Source organism: Scyliorhinus canicula, chromosome 12 (genome assembly GCF_902713615.1).
Source record: "Scyliorhinus canicula chromosome 12, sScyCan1.1, whole genome shotgun sequence".
Taxonomy (NCBI): Eukaryota; Metazoa; Chordata; class Chondrichthyes; order Carcharhiniformes; family Scyliorhinidae; genus Scyliorhinus; species Scyliorhinus canicula.
Window position 1 is genome coordinate 24624417 of NC_052157.1, and position 19592 is coordinate 24644008.

The 19592-nt window shown below is 48.0% G+C and overlaps 1 protein-coding gene across 2 annotated transcripts in view; it reads right to left on the reverse strand.

The window, feature by feature from the left end:
* myo5c (myosin VC) overlaps positions 1 to 19592 on the reverse strand; it is a 135464-nt gene that overhangs the window by 41422 nt on the left and 74450 nt on the right. For both annotated transcript variants that reach the window (XM_038813540.1, XM_038813539.1), the window contains exons 22-26: positions 18711 to 18875; positions 18474 to 18567; positions 12737 to 12800; positions 8319 to 8499; positions 2085 to 2178 (exon numbers count right to left, since the gene is read on the reverse strand). In XM_038813540.1, coding sequence (XP_038669468.1) covers positions 2085 to 2178; positions 8319 to 8499; positions 12737 to 12800; positions 18474 to 18567; positions 18711 to 18875 — 598 coding nt within the window. The remainder of the gene's footprint in view (positions 1 to 2084; positions 2179 to 8318; positions 8500 to 12736; positions 12801 to 18473; positions 18568 to 18710; positions 18876 to 19592) is intronic.

Here is a 19592-nt window from a genome sequence, read left to right on the forward strand (position 1 = left end):
AAACATTTATCTGAATCGATGAACGATTATTATGTAAACATGTGTTTGAAAAGTGATTAAACTGAAAGTCTTGGTCATGCAGTAGAGCAAAATATAAACCTATTCCTTCTGCAAATATATATATAAATATGGGTAGCACGGTAGCACAGTGGTTAGCACTATGGCTTCACAGCGCCAGGGTCCCAGGTCCCATTCCCGGCTTGGGTCACTGTCTGTGTGGCGTCGGTACATTCTCCCCATGTTTGCGTGGGTTTCCTCCGGGTGCTCCAGTTTCCTCCCACAAGTCCCGAAAGACGTGTGGTTAGGTGATTTGGCCATTTGGAATTCTCCCTCTGTGTACCTGAACAGGCACCGGAATATGGAGACTAGGGACTTTTCCCAGTAACTTAATTGCAGCCTACTTGTGACAATAAAGATTATTTATGTATATATATATACTGTCTCTCTCTCTCTCTCTCTATATATATATAGAGAGAGAGAGAGACAGTCTAAAACAGGAACCATCCATGTTTTGAGAGCCAAAGTTAGAAAAATCACCAAAATGCTGTGGTAACCCTAAATAATAACATGGTTTATTTGGCAGCATTCTTCTATGTAAGGTTACTTAGGATATGAATATGAGACACAGAACAGATCGTTGGGCCATGTTTATGTTCCGCTCAAGCCTCGCATCTTTCCATATCTAAATCTGTTTTTGTAATGATCTATTCCCATCTTCCTCATATCTTGTCTAGTTTCCCTTGAAATGCATCTATACCATTTGTTTCAACCACCCCTCGTGATAGCAAGGTCCACATTCCTATCACTCTTTGGGTGAAGACATTTTTTCTGAATTCCTATTGGATTTCTTGGTGATTATCTTATATTGATGGCCTCTAGATCTCGGGCGCGATCCAACCAAAGTATTTCTGAAATGTCATTTTGGGCGGGCTTGGTGTTCCTCGATGGATTTTTGGGTGAATCCAGACCGATGTTCACCCACACTTAGAGCGTCGTTGAACAGCCGCACCGCACCCGTCCCGGGAGCGTAACGAGGCCGTCAAATCTCGCACGAAGCCTCTCGCAGGATTGGCAATGCTCAGGATGCCATGCGAGATCTAACAAGATCTTGCAAGATTTACCGATTTAATTGAGCCATTGGGCTCATTTAAATATGTTGGTGCCCAATTCTCTAGAGAACAAATGCCCACGTCTGGGAGACCTCGTGTCCACAAACGTGGACCAAGTGTAATGTCACCTGAGGTGGGTGGGGGGGTGGGGGGGGGGGTTCGCCAAGGCCATCAGAGACCTCTGGGTTGTCAAGCTCTGGGCAGGGTGGTACCCTGGCACTTCCGCTCTCACATTGGCACCTTGGCAGTGCCAGCCTGGCACCTTGACATTGACATTACCAGAGTGCCAAGGGGGAACTCCCAGGCTGGAAGGGCCATTGTCAGTGCCCAGGCCAAGGATCAGGCCTGGGGTTACTCTGCCCTTCTGATGTGGGGGTGGTAGAGACAATGCGGCCTCAGTGCGGCCTCGGCGTAGCGTTCCCGACTGAGACTAAACAAAACCTGAGTCCCGTTTGACAGCGGGGTCATTGTTGTTGCTGCGGGCACCGAGAAACACCTCGCTATATGTGACAAAAATCGGATTCTGTTTTTTGGGCATCAATTTGCGCCATCAGTCATTGTTTTGGGCCTTGGGGAGTTTCTGTCCGATCAAGCCGACACTTAGAAATTTTGTCAGCGCTGGGGAGCTGAACGCACCGACGAGACCACCCCCTCAGAGATTGGGCCACCATATTGAAAGGGTGCCCTAATCTCCAAGTGAGTTTGAGGGTCCCCCACATCTCCCACCCATGGGCAATGTCAACCCCCCCCCTTTCACACACACACACACACACATGGGCATTACCACACACTCCCTAAGTGAGGACACCACACTATAGGGTCACCCCATTTTCAGGCCTCTCCATCACCTCCTTTCGGGCCCCATCCTTTCAGGACCCACAGAATTTTCAGTTTTTGTTTCAGATTCCAGCATCCGCAGTATTTGCTTATTATCCAAATATATGTTCAATTGCACAAATAATTAGGCAGTTTTACCTCTCATTTCTTTTCTTTGCTTTTGCAGGCACATTTCTAAATCTTGACTCTTCATTTCAAGAGTTGCAATGTCCCCTCTAAGTTTTGGAATTACCTGTAAAAAGTTGTTCCACCTATTATTTCATAACCAGTTTACATTAGCTTTAATAATAGTCTGTCATGATCACATGTAGATTGTTCCTTGGGCCAAGATTACTGATAAATCTAACTGGACAGATGTCTATTTTTTTTCCAAATTGCAAATGATGTAAATCTAGAACAAAATCATCTGTGTAAAGAGAAAAGCAGGTGAACGTTTCAGGTACAATTCATGGGCCGGGATTCTCCGACCCTGCGCCGGGTCGGAGAATCCCTGGAGGGGGCGCGAGAATCGCACCACGCTGCCCCGATAGCGGCTCGCCGATTCTCAGGCACTGATTTTCAGGCACCCACGGGGTCACCGCCGCGCCGGTCAAGGGCCGTTGAAAGTGCCCCCCCCCCCCCCGACGATTCTCCATGCCTCGACGTGCCGAGTTCAGCCGAGTCCCGCCGGCGTGGGTTACTCAGGTCCCACACGGCGGGACCTGGAAGGTGAATCTACGGGGGCTGTCCTGGAGAGGGGCGGGGAGTTCCGACCCCCACGGGGGGGGGGGGTGCCTCCACGGTGGCCTGGCCCGCGATCGGGGCCTACCGATCGGCGGGCGGGCTGGTTGCGTGGGGGCCTATATTCCTCCGCGCTGGGCCCTTGTAGGGCTCCACCATATTGCCTGGGGGCCGGCGCGGAGACGGCAACCTTTGCACATGCGTGGAATCACGCCGGCCGTGACGCGCATGCGCGAACCTGCACTGACCGCAGCGCACATACGCAAACTCGCTCCGGCATTGCCGCACCAACTGGAGCTGCGGGGGCCACTCTGGCGCCGACCTAGCCCCCTAGGACCAATTAAGGACCATTGACGGCGGAGTAGTTCACGCCGCATTTCATGTCAGAATCAGAACTTGGCTGTGAGATTGGAGAATCCCAGCGCTGTATTTGCAAGAAATAACATTGCCATGCCAACGTTTTCAACTATTGAGTGTGACAGGTTTTAAAACCTGGCTTAGATTATATCTAATAGATCAAAAGTAGAATTCACCAAAGTCCTTGAGGGAAGAAATTCTGCCATTTTTACCTGGTCCAGCATACACGTTACTCCAGATCCATAGTAATATAGTTCACTTGTAAATTAATTGGCCCAGCAAGCCACTCAGTTCAAGGCGAGTTAGGGACAAGCAGCTAATGTTGGTTTTGCCAGCAATACCCACATCCCATGAACAAATGAAAAATTAAACAATCTGTGGGATTCTCTGTTGGCAGGATCCTCCACTCCACCGGCAACGCACCCACGCCTGCGCGTTACCCGACGGCGTAGAATGGTCCACAATGGAAACCCCATTGGCCAGTTGCGGGAATGGAGAATCCCACTGCCAGCGAGGCGCACCGTGCTGGAAACCGGGATTGGCAGGACGGAGAATCCCGCTGCCGGTGGGGCGGGATTGGCAGGACGGAGAATCCTGCTGCCGGCAGAATCCCTACAGTGCAGAAGGAGGCTATTCGGCCTATCGCACGTATACCAACCCTCCAAAAGAGCACCCTACCTTTGGGGAGGCCCGACCCCTGAATGGTTGGCGCCACTCCCCTACGCCGGGACCCTCCGTCATGCCGGGTAGGGGAGAATCCCGCCCCAGGTTTGGGGTGCTCTACCCGGTGAAATTATGGGTGATGTTTGGAGGCCAGGAGTATTATTTCGAGACCACAGAAACGGCCGAAGACTTCATTAAGGAGCATCACTGGGGGGAGAACTGAGCGGACAATGCTTGGTAACCGGGGTGCTGGCACTTTGTAGCAGTCGGGAGCATGTTTGAAGTGGGTGTAAGGATTGAGGGATTTTTGTCTTTTTTTGCGGAGTGGGTTTGCTGTTTAATGTCGAGACTGTAAGAAGTTGTAGGGGTGAAAGGTTCATGTGGGGATGGATGTTCCCATCCCCCCTCCTGTTTGTGTTTAACATTTGTTTGTTTGCTTTTGGAGAAGGCTGCCTGGAGTTCAGAAGTCCTTGTTTGGGTGGGGGAGGGTAAGGCCAGCAGGAGGCCTCTTCCCTGAGCTGAGGAGTGGGAGGGAGGGTGGGGGAAGTCGTTGGGAGGTGCCTTTTGGCAGGAGATGCTGCGCTACAGATTATGCTAGTGAACGGAAGTGAGGAAGTGGGGGAGGAGGCTGAGAGGGGTGGTCGGGGGGATGGGGGGGGGGGGGGAGTGTGGGGAAGGAGGGAAAGGGGGGGAAAGCAGGGGGTGAGACATGACATGGTCAGGGGCGGAGAAAGGGGCCATCTGGGATGGGCTAGGTATAGGGTGGAATTAAAGGGGCGGGAATTAAATAGGGAAGACGACGGACGGTAGGGGAGATTGGAGGCGTAAGACTCCGGTGAGGCTGGTAACGTGGAACGTCCGGGAACTGAATGGACCGTTAAAAAGGTCACGGGTGTTCGCCTGAAAGCGGCGGTGGTCTTCCTGCAGGAGACGCACCTCCATGTGAAGGACCAGGTTAGGTTAAGGAAGGGGTCGAGTGGGCAGGTTTTTCACTTGGGTTTTGATTTGAAATCGAGGGGAGTGGCGATTTTAATGAGCAAAAAAATGGGATTTGTGAGTGCGAAGGAGGTGAAGGTATGGAATCAGTTGAGGAGGCATTTTAGGATGGAAGGGATATCGGTGCTAATGCCGCTATGTGAGAATCATGGGTTTGAGCCGGGGAGAATGGATAGTGTACGTAGGATGTGGAGGGAAGTGGGGTTGGTCAAGGTGCTGGCCAAGGTGAGGGATTTGTATTTGGAGGAAGGATTCACCAGTCTGGAGGAGCTAAGGGAGAGGGTAGAGCTGCCGAAGGAGAGTGAGTTTAGGTATCTGCAGGTTAGCGACTTTGCGCGAAAGATTTGGAGGGGGTTCCCTGGGTTGCTGGGATACACCCTGCTGGAGCAACTGCTGCTTTCGGATGTGGAAGGGGAGGGAAGAATTGCGATATATACAAGAGGCTGGGGGAGCAGGGAGGCGAGCGGGTGGTGAAGATCAAGGAGAAATGGGAAGCGGAGTTGGGAGGGGAGATCAATTGGGGAGTATGGAGTCAGGCACTGCAAAGGGTAAACGGGACCTCCTCTTGTGCAAGGATGAGCCTGATACAGTTTAAGGTGATGCACAGGGTGCATATGACTCGGGCGACAATGAGTGGGTTCTTTCAGGGGGTAGCAGATAAGTGTGAGAGGTGACCAGCGAATCACATGCACATATTTTGGGTTTATGAAAAATTGGGAAGATTCTGGATTCTGGGCAGGAATGTTCGCAGTCTGAGCCAAGATAGTGGAGGAGGAGGTGGATCCGGATCCTTTGGTGACGATATTTGGGGGTTCAGAGAAGCCGGAGCTCATGGAGAGGAGGGTGGCCGATGTCAGGGCCTTGGCCTCTCTGATTACACGGTGGCGAATTTTGCTGGAGTGGCGGTCGGCATCGTCACCGGGGGTAGTGGCGTGGTTGGGTGATCTGTACAACTCCCTGCGGACGGAGAAGATAAAATATGAGTTAAGGGGCTCAGCAGGGGAGTTTGAGAAAAGGTGGGGGATGTTTGTGATCGTGTTTGAGGAGCTGTTTGTCGTGGGGGGCGGGGGGGGGGGGGTGAAAAAGGGGAAAAATCTGTACAGATTGTATGGTTGATTGTTGGGAAGTATGTTTCCTGGGCTGTTTATTGGCTGTAATCTGCCTTGATACATGTTTCTAATAAAATACATTATCAAAAAAAGGAAAAGGTTGTAGAGGCAGAGATGGATCATCACCTAGGGCTGGTTTAGCACAGGGCTAAAGAGCTGGCTTTTAAAACAAACCAAGGCAGGCCAGCGGCACGGTTCAATTCCTGAACCAGCCTCCCCGAACAGGCGCCGGAATGTGGTGACTAGAGTCTTTTCACAGTAACCTCATTTGAAGCCTACTTGTGACAATAAGCGATTTTCATTTCATTTTTTTTTCATTTCACCTCAGCACTTCTGGCTGAAGATTGTTGTAACTGGTCCAGCCTTGTCTTTTGTACAGGTGTGCTGGGCTCTCCCATGATTGAGAAGATTTCTGGAGTCTCCTTCAGTGAATTATTTTATTGCCCACCACAATTTATGAGTGGATGTGACAAGATTGTCTGATCCATTAGTCATGGGATGGTTAGCACAGTTGCTTCACAGCGCCAGGGATCCAGGTTCGATTCCTGGTTTGGATCACTGTCTGTGCAGAGTCTACACTTTTTCCCCGTGTCTGCATGGGTTTCCTCCGGGTGCTCCGGTTTCCTCCCACAAGTCCCGAAAAGTGAATTAGACATTCCGAGTTCTCCCTCAGTGTACTCGAACAGACGCCGGAGTGTGGCAACTAGGGGATTTTCACAGTAACTGCATTGCAGTGTTAATGTAAGCCTACTGGTGACACTATTATTATTATTGCTTAGCTCTAGGGCAGCACAGTGGCCTAGTGGTTAGCACAACCGCCTCACGGCGCTGAGGTCCCAGGTTCGATCCCGGCTCTGGGTCACTGTCCGTGTGGAGTTTGCACGTTCTCCCCGTGTCTGCGTGGGTTTCGCCCCCACAACCCAAAAAATGTGCAGAGTAGGTGGATTGGCCACGCTAGGTGGATGGGGCAGCACGGTAGCATAGTGGTTAGCATAAATGCTTCACAGCTCCAGGGTCCCAGGTTCGATTCCCGGCTGGGTCACTGTCTGTGTGGAGTCTGCACGTTCTCCCCGTGTGTGCGTGGGTTTCCTCCCACAGTCCAAAGATGTGCGGGTTAGGTGGATTGGCCATGCTAAATTGCCCGTAGTGTAAGGTTAATGGGGGGATTGTTGGGTTACGGGTATAGGGTGGATACGTGGGTTTGAGTAGGGTGATCATTGCACGGCACAACATCGAGGGCCGAAGGGCCTGTTCTGTGCTGTACTGTTCTATGTTCTATGTTCTAAATTGCCACTTAATTGGAAAAAATAATTGGCTAATCTAAATTTATAAAAAAAAAAAATTATTGCTTATCTCTTTCTGCTGTATCCACCTTCTGCTGTTTGGCATGCAAGTAGATCTGTGTTGACACCTTATTTTTAGGTGTGCCTGGTGCTGATTCTGGTATGCATTCTTGCATCCTTCATTGAACCACGGTTGATCCCCTGGCTTGGTGGTAATGGTAGAGTGGGAGATATGCTGAGCCATGAGGGTGACAGAAGGTAGTTGAGTACAAGTCTGCTACTGCTGATGGCACACAGCGCCTCATGGATGCCCCGTTAAGATGCTGGATCTAGGGCAGCACGGTGGCCTAGTGGTTAGCACAACCACCTCACGGCGCTGAGGTCCCAGGTTCGATCCCGGCTCTGGGTCACTGTCCGTGTGGAGTTTGCACGTTCTCCCCGTGTCTGCGTGGGTTTCGCCCCCACAACCCAAAAAATGTGCAGAGTAGGTGGATTGGCCACGCTAGGTGGATGGGGCAGCACGGTAGCATAGTGGTTAGCATAAATGCTTCACAGCTCCAGGGTCCCAGGTTCGATTCCCGGCTGGGTCACTGTCTGTGTGGAGTCTGCACGTCCTCCCCATGTGTGCGTGGGTTTCCTCTGGGTGCTCCGGTTTCCTCCCACAGTCCAAAGATGTGTGGGTTAGGTGGATTGGCCATGCTAAATTGCCCGTAGTGTAAGGTTAATGGGGGGATTGTTGGGTTACGGGTATAGGATGGATACATGGGTTTGAGTAGGGTGATCATTGCACGGCACAACATCGAGGGCCGAAGGGCCTGTTCTGTGCTGTACTGTTCTATGTTCTATGTTCTAAATTGCCACTTAATTGGAAAAAATAATTGGCTAATCTAAATTTATTTTTAAAAAAAATTATTGCTTAGCTCTTTCTGCTGTATCCACCTTCTGCTGTTTGGCATGCAAGTAGATCTGTGTTGACACCTTATTTTTAGGTGTGCCTGGTGCTGATTCTGGTATGCATTCTTGCATCCTTCATTGAACCACGGTTGATCCCCTGGCTTGGTGGTAATGGTAGAGTGGGAGATATGCTGAGCCATGAGGGTGACAGAAGGTAGTTGAGTACAAGTCTGCTACTGCTGATGGCACACAGCGCCTCATGGATGCCCCGTTAAGATGTTGGATCTGTTCTGAATCTATCCCATTATATAATTAGAGCTATGCTGTTTCAAAATGTTAGTCACACTTACCAGCGCTTCATTAGCCAGTTCTGCCATATCCTTCCGTAGACCTTCATTTACCAGGCATTCCTCCTGGACCTGGTCCTGCAGCTGGATTCTTTCCTTTTGTAGATGCTTGACTTCATCGATGAGCGCTTGTATTTGATTTTCATAGTTTTCTTTCTGGCTCTGAAAATTATTTTCCAATTTTCTGAAAAGGACAATAGTTGAAAAAATACTGATCAGCATCAAAGCTGCATTAAAGGTAAAGAAAACCAGCTTTGTATTTACAGAGCATTCTTCACAACCACCGGATCCCTCAGTGTTTAACGGCCACTGAAGAACGTTTGAATTGTTGTTGTGATGTAGCAGCCCATTTGCGCACAGCAAACTCCCACCAACCTGCAAAGTTCCATCAACCAATGACAGGTTCTCCCCGTGTTTGCGTGGGTTTCCTCCGGTTGCTCCGGTTTCCTCCCACTGTCCAAAGATGTGCGGGTTAGGTGGATTGGCCATGATAAATTGCCCTTAGACTAAATTGCCATCCCGCAGGTTCCCCTCCAAGCAGCAATCACCCTGATTTGGAACTATATCGCCGTACCTTCACTGTCACTGGACCTCCCTGCGTACCTACACCACATTGACTGCAGCGATTCAAGGAGGCAGCTTTCCACCACCTTCTCAAAGGCAACTACGGATGGTCAATAAATGGTGGCCTAGCGACGCCCATGTCCCACGAAATAATTTTTTAAAACTGGCAAATCACACAGAATTAAGAAAAGTAATCCTGACAAGACAGAAAAGATTATTCGCTCAACAATAAACTGGCTATGGATTTCACCTGGGATCATTACAAATGCTGAAGCTGGCAAACAGTTACGTACGTCATTACTTTTTATTTGTTTATTGGACTGCTGTTTCAGGCCGATATTTCCTTGTTCTCAAATCCGTCCATGGCTTCACCCCCTCCCTATCTCTGTGGCATCCTCTGTAGCCCTAAAACCCTCAAGAGAGATCTGCACTCCTCTAGTTCTGGCCTCTTGTGCATCTTTGATATTAACCGCTCCACTATTGGTGGCTCTGCCTTTGGTTGCCCACTCCCCAAGCAGTGGAATACCCAGCTGATACCTCTCTGCCCTTTGACCTCACTTCCTTCCTTAAGGGGGTTAAGACGCTACTTTAAACTTACAACTTCAACAACGTTTCCCATTATCGGACCCAATACCTCCTTATGCGGCTCAGTGACAAATTGGGAAGCACTTTGGGATGTTTCATTACATTGAAGGTGCTGTATAAATGTATGGTGTTGTTATAGTTCTGGATCCAGGGATTAGGTCTGAGTTTGAATGAGGAATTTCTCTGGTCAATTTCACCTTATGGTTCCTAAAAGCTGCCAGGCCCCACACAACAGAACCCTTTTTACATGGCCGCTGCAGTCAGACAAACTATAACCATTTTAACCCTTAAGTTGTCCCAATGTTTAGCATCCTACAATCCTCCATTTGTCACACCTCCCTTTAAAAATGAACCAGCGTGATAATCTGGGGTCCAGCAATGGTAATGCCATTGAATGTCAAGGGGAAGTGGTTAGATTCTCTCTTGTTGGAGATGATCATTGCCTGGCATCTGTGAGATGAGAGTGCAAAGTATAGTAAGTAGATTAATTTCCAGGAGTCACGCCGCCTGCTATAGCTTAAAACATTCCCAAATTAAAATCTAAAATGGGGCTGAAACTGATTTGCTGCTGTCAGCTGTGAACGAAACCCAGCCTACCCCAGATAGCAAGAAAACTGTAATACTTCAAAAGTTCACGGCCTGAGTTTTCCAATGATATTATATTCAGTATCTATCAATGAGAGAATCAGAGGCATTGCTTAAGCGTGGTTGGCAGCTTCCTTCACAGACTATGCAACAATTTGTTCGAGGATTTACAGTCTTAGGGTGGGTAGACAGGACTGACAAGTACAGCATTTATTGTCCATCCCAAATTCCCACAGTGGTGAGCTGCCAACAATGAGTTTGCTGGGTCATTTCAGAGTTAAGAGACAACCACATGGCTGTAGGTCTGGTATCACATATGGGTCTGACCAGCGCTGGATGGTAGATTTCCCATCCTGAAGGGGTTCGCTGAACCAGATGGGGGTTTTATGTCAATCCAGTATGTCCGTGATCATTATTACTGTATTAAATCTAAATTCCCAATTGCCTTGGCAGGATATGAACTCGTGTCTGGAGCGTTAGTCCAGGCCTCTGGACTACGAGACCAGTAACATTACCTCTATATTACCGTCTCCTATATAAATGCTTGAATACATTTCTGTAGTCAAACAGTACTCAGCTATATTCAGCTCAGATTTCTCAAGAGTGAGATAGCAGTCAGTATTACACTGCCAAAATGTTAAAATTATAGTGCAATGAATGCACATCCTTGAATCAAGCCTGACATTGTGCTGTCCTTGACAAAAACAGATTTTGGAAAAACTCAGCAAGTCTGGCAGCATCTGTGGAAAGAATCTGAGTTAACGGGCAGAATTCTCCCCCAAACCCTCAAAGTGTGGTCTCTGATGGCAAAACGAGGTGCGATTCCTGCCGGGTGCATCAGCGTAATCCAGATCGCAATCCACCCCACCCACACGTAGAAATTTTTGGGGCTATGGGGTAATTCACACCGCTGGCCTTGAAGAAGCCAGCGAGGCCGGATCCTGAGATCGGGGTGCCATTTTTAAATGATGCCCCAATCTCAGAATAACACCATTGCAGCCCTATTCCCACCCCCCCCCCCACCCCAATCACTGGCAAGGACCCTCCTCCACTATCTCTCAAGCGAGTGGCAACCAAAGGTCCAGCAAAGGTCACCCCCCACACTTCAGGGTCTCCCTTTAGGTTCCACACCCCTTTCAGATCCCCCCCCCTCAGTCCCCCACTTCATGCTGCGCCCATTGGCAGTGCCAACCTGGCACTGCAAAGGATACCAGGGAGAAGCACCAGGTTGGCGGTGCCAAGGGCAACACTCAGAGCACCTGGTCTTTCTCGGAAGTTTTCAGATCAGAGGAAACCCCAGCAGAAACATCCTGCAGTTTGGAACAACACCTGCTCAAAAGAGAAATTACGTCAGAGTTAATGGACCGCAAAGAGCTATAAAAACAAACAAACAGCGCTCCTTTGAAATAGCCTCGACTTGTTAATCAGGAAGCGTATAAAAGGTATTGGACTGTGAAATTGAATGTAAACAATGCAGTTCAAAGCTTTTAGGCTTCTCAGCAAGCCCAGAGGCTTGAAAATGTTAATAGGGGAATGAAAGTGAATGTGAAAAAATAATTTCAAACGTTTCCAACACATCAAACGGAAGACTTTCACCTTCATCTGACAGATTTTTGAACTTGATGCTGGGAAAGATTTTCAAGGCTACAGAGGAAAGACTTGCCACACAAGCCTCATCCCAGGAAAGCCCCCTGACCGGAGCCCCTCCAGCCCATCTCAAGCGCCCCTGACCCCCACCTCCCCTGAAGGACTCCCCTCGGCACCCTGGAGATAAGAGCGGAGAGAATACACACCCCTTACTCCCCCCCAGAGATCACAGTGCCAGCACCCCACTTTTAAGGACCAGTACTGATGGGTGCCGATGAGACATCCACCTGGGGTTGGAGGGGGGGAGCCTTCCAGGAGGCTGCAGCATTCCACGCCAATCTGGCTAATGAGATTGAAATGGATACCTATGAGCTATGAGTTCCGATCAGGTTCTCGCCGTTTCTGGGCTAGAAGCTGATCTCACCAGCCGGAGCAGGCTTGGATACCTGTGGTGGATTTGACGCCCGGCGAGAATCCCGTTTTGGGTCAAACGCCCGATTCAACGGGCCAGCGGGAATCCCAGCTAGGGGTAATGGCCCTCATTCCCCTTTCATGGGCATGGCCCCCCCCAAAGGCCCCGACCCTTGGCCGAGCCACCCTGGCACCCCAGCACTACCAGCCTGCCAGCTCCAGCCAGGAACCCTGGCAGTGCCAGGGAGGCAGTGCCAAGGTGCCCGGATGCCAGAGGGAGAGCCAGGATGCCACTCTGCCCTGTCCCTGACCACTCAGAGGTCTCCAAAGGCCTGGGAGAACCAACCAGGTGATGTTACGCCTGGTCCATGTTTGTGTGCACCAATACTAAACGGCGCCTGGTCGAAGCCTCGCTGAGGAGGCCATTAGCGCTGATCAGGTTCTTGCCCAGGGTGGGTGAGATCGCGTTGGTAAATCGCGCTCGTTAACTCTATTTTCTCTCTCTGCAGATGCTGCCAGACCTGCTGAGGTCTTCTGGCATTTTCTGTTTTCATTTCAGAGTATTTTGCTTTTATTATCTTCTGTGGTCCTTGGTCAGATTATATTTTCAATGGTGCATCTACTTTGATGCTGAAGAAAACCTAAATGTTATTGAGAAAATGGAGCAAAACTCTGAAACATGTTTGTACCTCCTTTGCCGTTCTTCTCTTTCTAAATCACCAAGGTGCTTCTGTGTGATTTCATCCATTTTTCCTGTGAACAAACACAATGGAACAAAGGTTCATGCCAATATACAATCAGGCCATAGATCTCTGCAGCAAGTTTCTATCTCAGTGCAGTTCTAATCATTGATTTCATAATCCAATATTAATAGCTTTGAAGCCAAGCAAAGGCACAAAAGAAACATTTCCGTTTTCTTTATTATCCTGTACCTGCACGAGGAATTTGGCTGTTTACAACGCTCCCGCTCCAGGACTTGAGTTCATAATCTAGGCGTAAAACTGGGCAGCAAGGGGGGACTGCAGCATTGGCAGAGGATGCAATGGTTCAGATGCGATGTTCAGATGCTCGCATTCCAAGCATTGTCTGGCATCTCTGACTTTGTCTATGTAAATGTTTCTGGAACATACCTCTCCAGTCACCTGAGGAAGGAGCAGTGCTCTGAAAGCTCGTGTTTGAAACAAACCTGTTGGACTTTAACCTGGTGTTGTAAGACTTCTTACTGTGCTCACCCCAGTCCAACACCGGCATCTCCACATCATGCTTTTTAAAGGACAAAATTGTACCCGCCTCTACCACTGCCTCTGGCAGCTCGTTCCAGATGCTCACCACCCTCTGTGAAAACATTTCCCCCCTGATCTCTTTTGCATCTCTCCCCTCTCACCTTAAACCTATGCCCTCTAGTTTTAGACTCCTCTACCTTTGAGAAAAGATCTTGATTATCTACCTTATCGATGCTCCTCATTATTTTATAGACCTCTAAAAGATCACCCCTAAGCCTTCTATGCTCCAGGGAAAAAAGTCCCAGCCTATCCGCACATGGAATAGGGTGACCAGAACTGAACACAGTATTCCCATGTGCGGTCTTACCAATATTTTGTACAACTTCAACAAGAGTCCCAACTCCTGTATTCAATATTCTGACCAATAAAACCGAGCTTGCTGAATGCTTTCTTCATCACCCTGTCCACCTGCGACTCCACCTTCAAGGGGTTATGAACCTGTATTCCTATATCTCTTTGTTCTGTAACTCTCCCCAACTCCCTACCATTAACTGTGTAGGTCCTGCCCTGATTTGATCTACAAAATGCGTCACCTCACATTTATCCAAATTAAACTCCATCTGCCATTCATCAGCCCACTGGCCCAATTGGTCAAGATCCTGTTGCAATCTTATAAAACATTCTTCACGATCCACTATGCCACCAATCTTGGTGTCATCTGCGAACTTACTAACCATGCCTCCTACATTCTCATCCAAATCATTTATACATATCACAAATAACAATGGACTCAGCACCGATCCCTGAGGCACACTGCTGGTCACAGGCCTCCAGTTTGAAAAACAGCCTCCACAACTACCGTTTGGCTTCGGTCGATAGGCCAATTCTGTATCCAATTGGCTACCTCTCCCTGGATTCCATAAGATTCAACCTTTTGTAACAATCTACCATGCGGTACCTTGTCAAAGGCCTTGCTAAAGTCCATGTAGACAACATCGACAGCACTGCTCTCATCCACCTTCTTGGTTACTCTTCAAAAACTCAATCAAATTTGTGAGACATGACTTTCCCTTTATAAAGCCATGCTGAATTTCCCTATTTAGTCCTGTGGGCTTTGCTGGCGAGGTCAGCATTTGTGCCCATCCCTAATTGCCCTTGAAGAGGGTGGTGAGCTGCCTTCTTGAACCGCTGCAGTCCATGTGGTGTAGGTGCATTCACTGTGTTATTAGGGAGGGAGTTCCAGAATGTTGACAGAGCGACAGTGAAGGAACAGAGATATATTTCAAGTCAGGATGGTGAGTGACTTGGGAGGGGAACTTGCAACAAATAGTGGTCTTCTCATGTATCTGCTTCCCTTGTCCTTCCAGATAGTGGTGGTCCTGGGTTTGGAAGGCGCTGCCTAAGGAACTTTGGTGAGTTCCTGTAGTGCATCTTGTAGATGGTACACACGGCTACTACTGTGCGTTGGTGGTGGAGGGAGTGAACGTTTGTCGAAGGGGTTCCAATCATACAGGTTGCTTTGTCCTGGATGATGTTGAGCTTCTTGAGTGTTTTTGGAGCTGCACTCATCCAGGCAAGTGGGGAGTATTCCATTACAATCCTGACTTGTGCCTTGGTGGACAGGCTTTGGGGAGTCAGGAGATGAGTTATTTTCCACAGGATTACTAGCCACTGATTTTCTCTTGTTGACACAGTATTTATATGGCTAGTCCAGTTTAGTTTGCGGTCAATCGTAACCTCCAGGATGTTGAGAGTGGGGGATTCAGTGATGGTAATACCATTGAATGTCAAGGGGTGACGGTTTGATGCTCTCTTATTGGAGATGGTCATTGCCTGCCACTTCTATGATGCGCATGTAACTTGGCCTTTGTCAGTCTAAGCCTGGATATTGTCCAGGTCTTGTTTCTTTTGTACATGGACTGCTTCAGTGTCTAAGGAGTCATGACTGGTGCAATCATCAGCGAACATCCCCACATCTGACCTTATGTTGGAAGGGAGGTCATTGATGAAGCAGCTGAAGACGGTTGGGCCTAGGACACTACCCTGAGGAACTCTGACTGATCTCCAACCACCACAACCATCTCCCTTTGTGCTAGGTATGATTCCAACCAGTGGAGAATTTTCCCCCTCTCTCCCATTGACTCCAGTTTTGCTCGGGATCTTTGATACCACATTTGGTTAAATGCTGCCTTGATGTCAAGGGCAGTCACTCTCACCTCACCTCTGGAGTTCAGTTCTTTTGCCCATGTTTTGAAACAAGGCTATAATGAGGTCAGGAGCTGAGCGACTTTGGCAGAACTCAAACTGAGCATCAATGAGCAGTGAGTTGGCAAAGGAGTGGCAGATGGAATACAATGTGGAAAAGTGTGAGGTTATGCACTTTAGTAAGAAGAATAGAGGGATAGACTATTTCCCAAATGAGAAAATGCTCAGAAATCTGAAACACAAAAGCGACTTACTAGTCCTAGTTTCAGATTCTCTTGAGGTTAACATGTAGGTTCAGCTGGCAATTAAGAAGGCAAATGCAATGTTAGCATTCATGTCGAGAGGGTTATAATGCGAGAGCAGGGATGGACTGCTGAGGCTGTATGAGGCACTGGCTAGACCCCACTTGGAGTATTGTGAGCAGTTTTGTGCCCCGTTTCTAAGGCAGGATGTGCTGGCCTTGGAGAGGGTCCAGAGGAGGTTCACAAGAATGATCCCTGGAATGAAGTACTTGTCATATGAGGAGTGATTGAGGACTCTGGGTCTGTACTCATTGGAGTTTAGAAGGGGGGGGTCTTATTGAAACTTGCAAAATACTGAGAGGCCTGGATAGAGTGGACGTGGAGAAGGTGTTTCCATTAGTAGGAGAAACTACAACCAGAGGGCACAGCCTCAGACTAAAGGGCCAGTCCTTTAAAACTGCGATGAGGAGGAATTCTTTCAGCCAGAGGGTGGTGAATCTGTGGAACTCTTTGCCACAGAAGATTGTGGAGGCAAAGTCACTGAGTGTCTTTAAGACAGTGGTCGATAGGTTCTTGATCAATAAGGGGATCAGGGGTTACGGGGAGAAGGCAGGAGAATGGAGATGAGAAAAATATCAGCCGTGATTTAATGGCGGAGCAAACTCGATGGGCCAAATGGCCTAAGTCTGCTCCTATATCTTATGCAACCCTTTCCAGCATGGCACCATTGACCATCTGCCACCTTCTCAGCTCCCGAGGACTATTTCTCAGTCCTAACTGCACAGAGCTATTCAAATGGCTCCTGTGACTTCTTCTGAGCCCCAACCACACAGAACCAGCTAACAGCAATACCTTTGCCACCTGGAACCTACTAACAGCAGCACCCTTTTTGATATGACCTTTTCCCCTCCTGCAGAACACTCCCTCCCTCAGCAAACACACAGATTAATTGAAACCCTAGCTCTTTCTGTAGCTCCACACATCTCCATGATGATACAGCTTTCCTAAGGCACTCATTATCTTTAAATTAATTGTTGTTCTCACTCCCGAACCAAAACAACCCTCTGAGCTGCATTTCCTTGTGAGGTGTGTGGGCACCCCGTCTCCAATTCTCTAAACAGCTGCTGTTTTATAACTTTACCTTTTTAGTTGTTCATCCCTAAAGTCAACGTGGCCCCAACTTGTGAGGTGTGATAGCCCTCAAGCTGCCTTAGTTGCAGTTATTGCGTTTCTTCAGTTAAACTTTAATCTTCCTAGAACTAATAATTACCTCTAAAATCACTGTGAACCAGGCATTTGTAACACGCGAATATTAATTTTTTGTGTGCTACCTCCTTTAATAATCTTTATTATTGTCACAAGTAACACTTGTTACATTAACACTGCAAGAAGTTATTGTGATAATCCCTCAGTCGCCACACTCTGGCGCCTGTTCGGGTACACAGAGGGAGAATTCAGAATGTCCAAATCACCTAACAAGCACGTCTTTCGGGGCTTGTTGGAGGAAACCGGAGCACCGGGAGGCAACCCACGCGTCTGGAGTTTGCGCGTCTGGAAGTAATCCTGAGATCTGATTCGCTGACAGGAGCAACTTTCAGAGGTGCAACACTATAGTTATTGTCTTGCGATAATATTGTTTAAAGGTTTAAAAATCAGCAAACCTCAATGAGAAAAGATGTTAGAAGAAACTTTTCCTTCTGGTAGTGGATATGCGCAACTGATACCTACCTAGCAAGAGCAGTTGAGGCCAAGGCGATTGTCTCCTTTGTTACTTACCTGCTTGCAAATGGAATTGGAAATGTTAAGGATTTATACAGTCTGTGATAACCAAGGAACACATGGGCTTCAAGGACAGCAGGTTAGAACTGATTAGTGACAATGTGGGCCTAGACAAAATATTTCAGAGTTTTGCTTTGTTATGGGCAGCACGGTACCACAGTGGTTAGCACTGTAGCTTCACAGCACCAGGGACCCAGGTTCGATACCCGGCTTGGATCACTGTCTGTGCTGAGTTTGCACGTTCTCCCTGTGTCCGTGTGGGCTTCCGCCAGGTGCTCCGGTTTCCTCCAACAGTCCATAGATGTGAAGGTTAGGTGGATTGTCCATGCTAAATTGCCCGCAGTATCCAAAGCTTAGGGGGGGGTTACTGGGTCACAGGGAGAGGGTGAAAGTGAGGGCTTAAGTAGGGTGCTAGTTCAAGGACCGGTGTAGACCCAATGGACCGAATGGCCTCCTTCTGCACCGTGGATTTTATGATTATCTTTGAGGAACTGCGATTATTTGGACACAGTGAGACCTCAGGAAAAATGGAAAGATGAAATAGTTAGATGGATTGTGTCAATGTTAGAAATTCAGGTCTCTTCAAGACCAAACCAGGACTTGACTCAGAGTGAATTGAGAGCAGATGATGCTCATTGGAACTTTTTCCCCCCAGTGAGGAGGGGAGGGGAGTTCTAGAGAGGGAGAATGGAGAACCATTAACCAATATTTTTGCTGAACTACTGCGTAAAAATAATACAAAATCATCAGAAGGCTCATACTATCTACTTCGATGAATAGGGTGAATATCCAATGTAACAGATTGCATAAAATGCCTGAGCTTGATGCCTGAATCATAGAACCAAACAGCACTGAAGGTGGCCCTTCCAAGTGTCTGTATTGGTTCGTCTGACAGTTTATTCTGTTCAGTCTTTTAAACAAGTTGTTCTTCACCAAACAGCGAACTAAATTGCAATCGTGAAAATTTGCTAACGCACCTTTCATTTCCTGGGTCTGTTCCTGATGTTGTTTCTCCAGCTTCTGGTTTTGTGCTTGCAATGATAACGTTTGCTTTCTAAACTCTGACAATGTCTGTGTGAATTGCAAATGGAGGATTGAGTAAAGTAGATTGGTGAATATTCTCGTAGAACATATTAGGTCTAATTCTCCCTCTTGCTTTCCCTCATAAATGTTCACATTAGTAATTGGATTTGGTGTTCTATAAACAGAAATACCTGCTCAGTTTGCCCCTTGGATTTCTTGACTTGCTCCTCGATGATTTTCCTTTGCGTCACTGTTTTCTGAAACTCTTCATCAAGTTTCTGATATTTGCTGACATCAGCAGAGTGAATAGTGGATAAGTGTGTCAAACGTTCCAGCAGCCCCTTGTTTTCTTTGCTCTGGTTTAGGAATGCAGATACAGATCAGATAGAGTCAGAAATCACTCTCCCTGTCTTGTACATTTTGAGTAGGTTGAAAAGAATCATCAGTAAATTCAGCCCATTATGCAAGACAAGGAAGAATCAAATTGATATAGTGTTAGAAATATTGGGAAGAATTTTGTGCAGGCAACGGGGGTCTCGGAGGGACAGAGTTCTCAGCAGGTCCTCTCCTTCCTGATCCTGGTTCCCTCAATCAAAGTTTGGAGAGCTTTGAGCAAGGGACCCCCACCATCTCCCCCCACCCCTGGGAACCTGCAAGCACACACGCAAGGGTTTGCTTATCATGGTCTGATGTGGTCATTTGCTTTAATTGGTAGCCACGGACCAAATAAAGGTGGAGGCAGGAAGAGGATGGAGTCCCACCCTGCCATATTTTTAAAAAAAAATAATTTTTATTGGAATTTTTTACACAAAATATAAAAACATAACAACAAGTATAGCAACAAGCAGTAATATGCAACTAACAGCCCCATAACACCCACAATTCCCCCCATACCGTAACATCACATGTATCACACTCCCCCCACCCCCCCCCAACAAGAGAACTTAACGATAAATTAAAATTAAATAAATCAAATTTAAATAAAATAAGCCAGCATAATCAACGTCGCCCCCCCCCAACCCCCCCCCCCCCCCCCCCCCCCCCCACCCCCACCCCCCCCCCCACCCCACCCA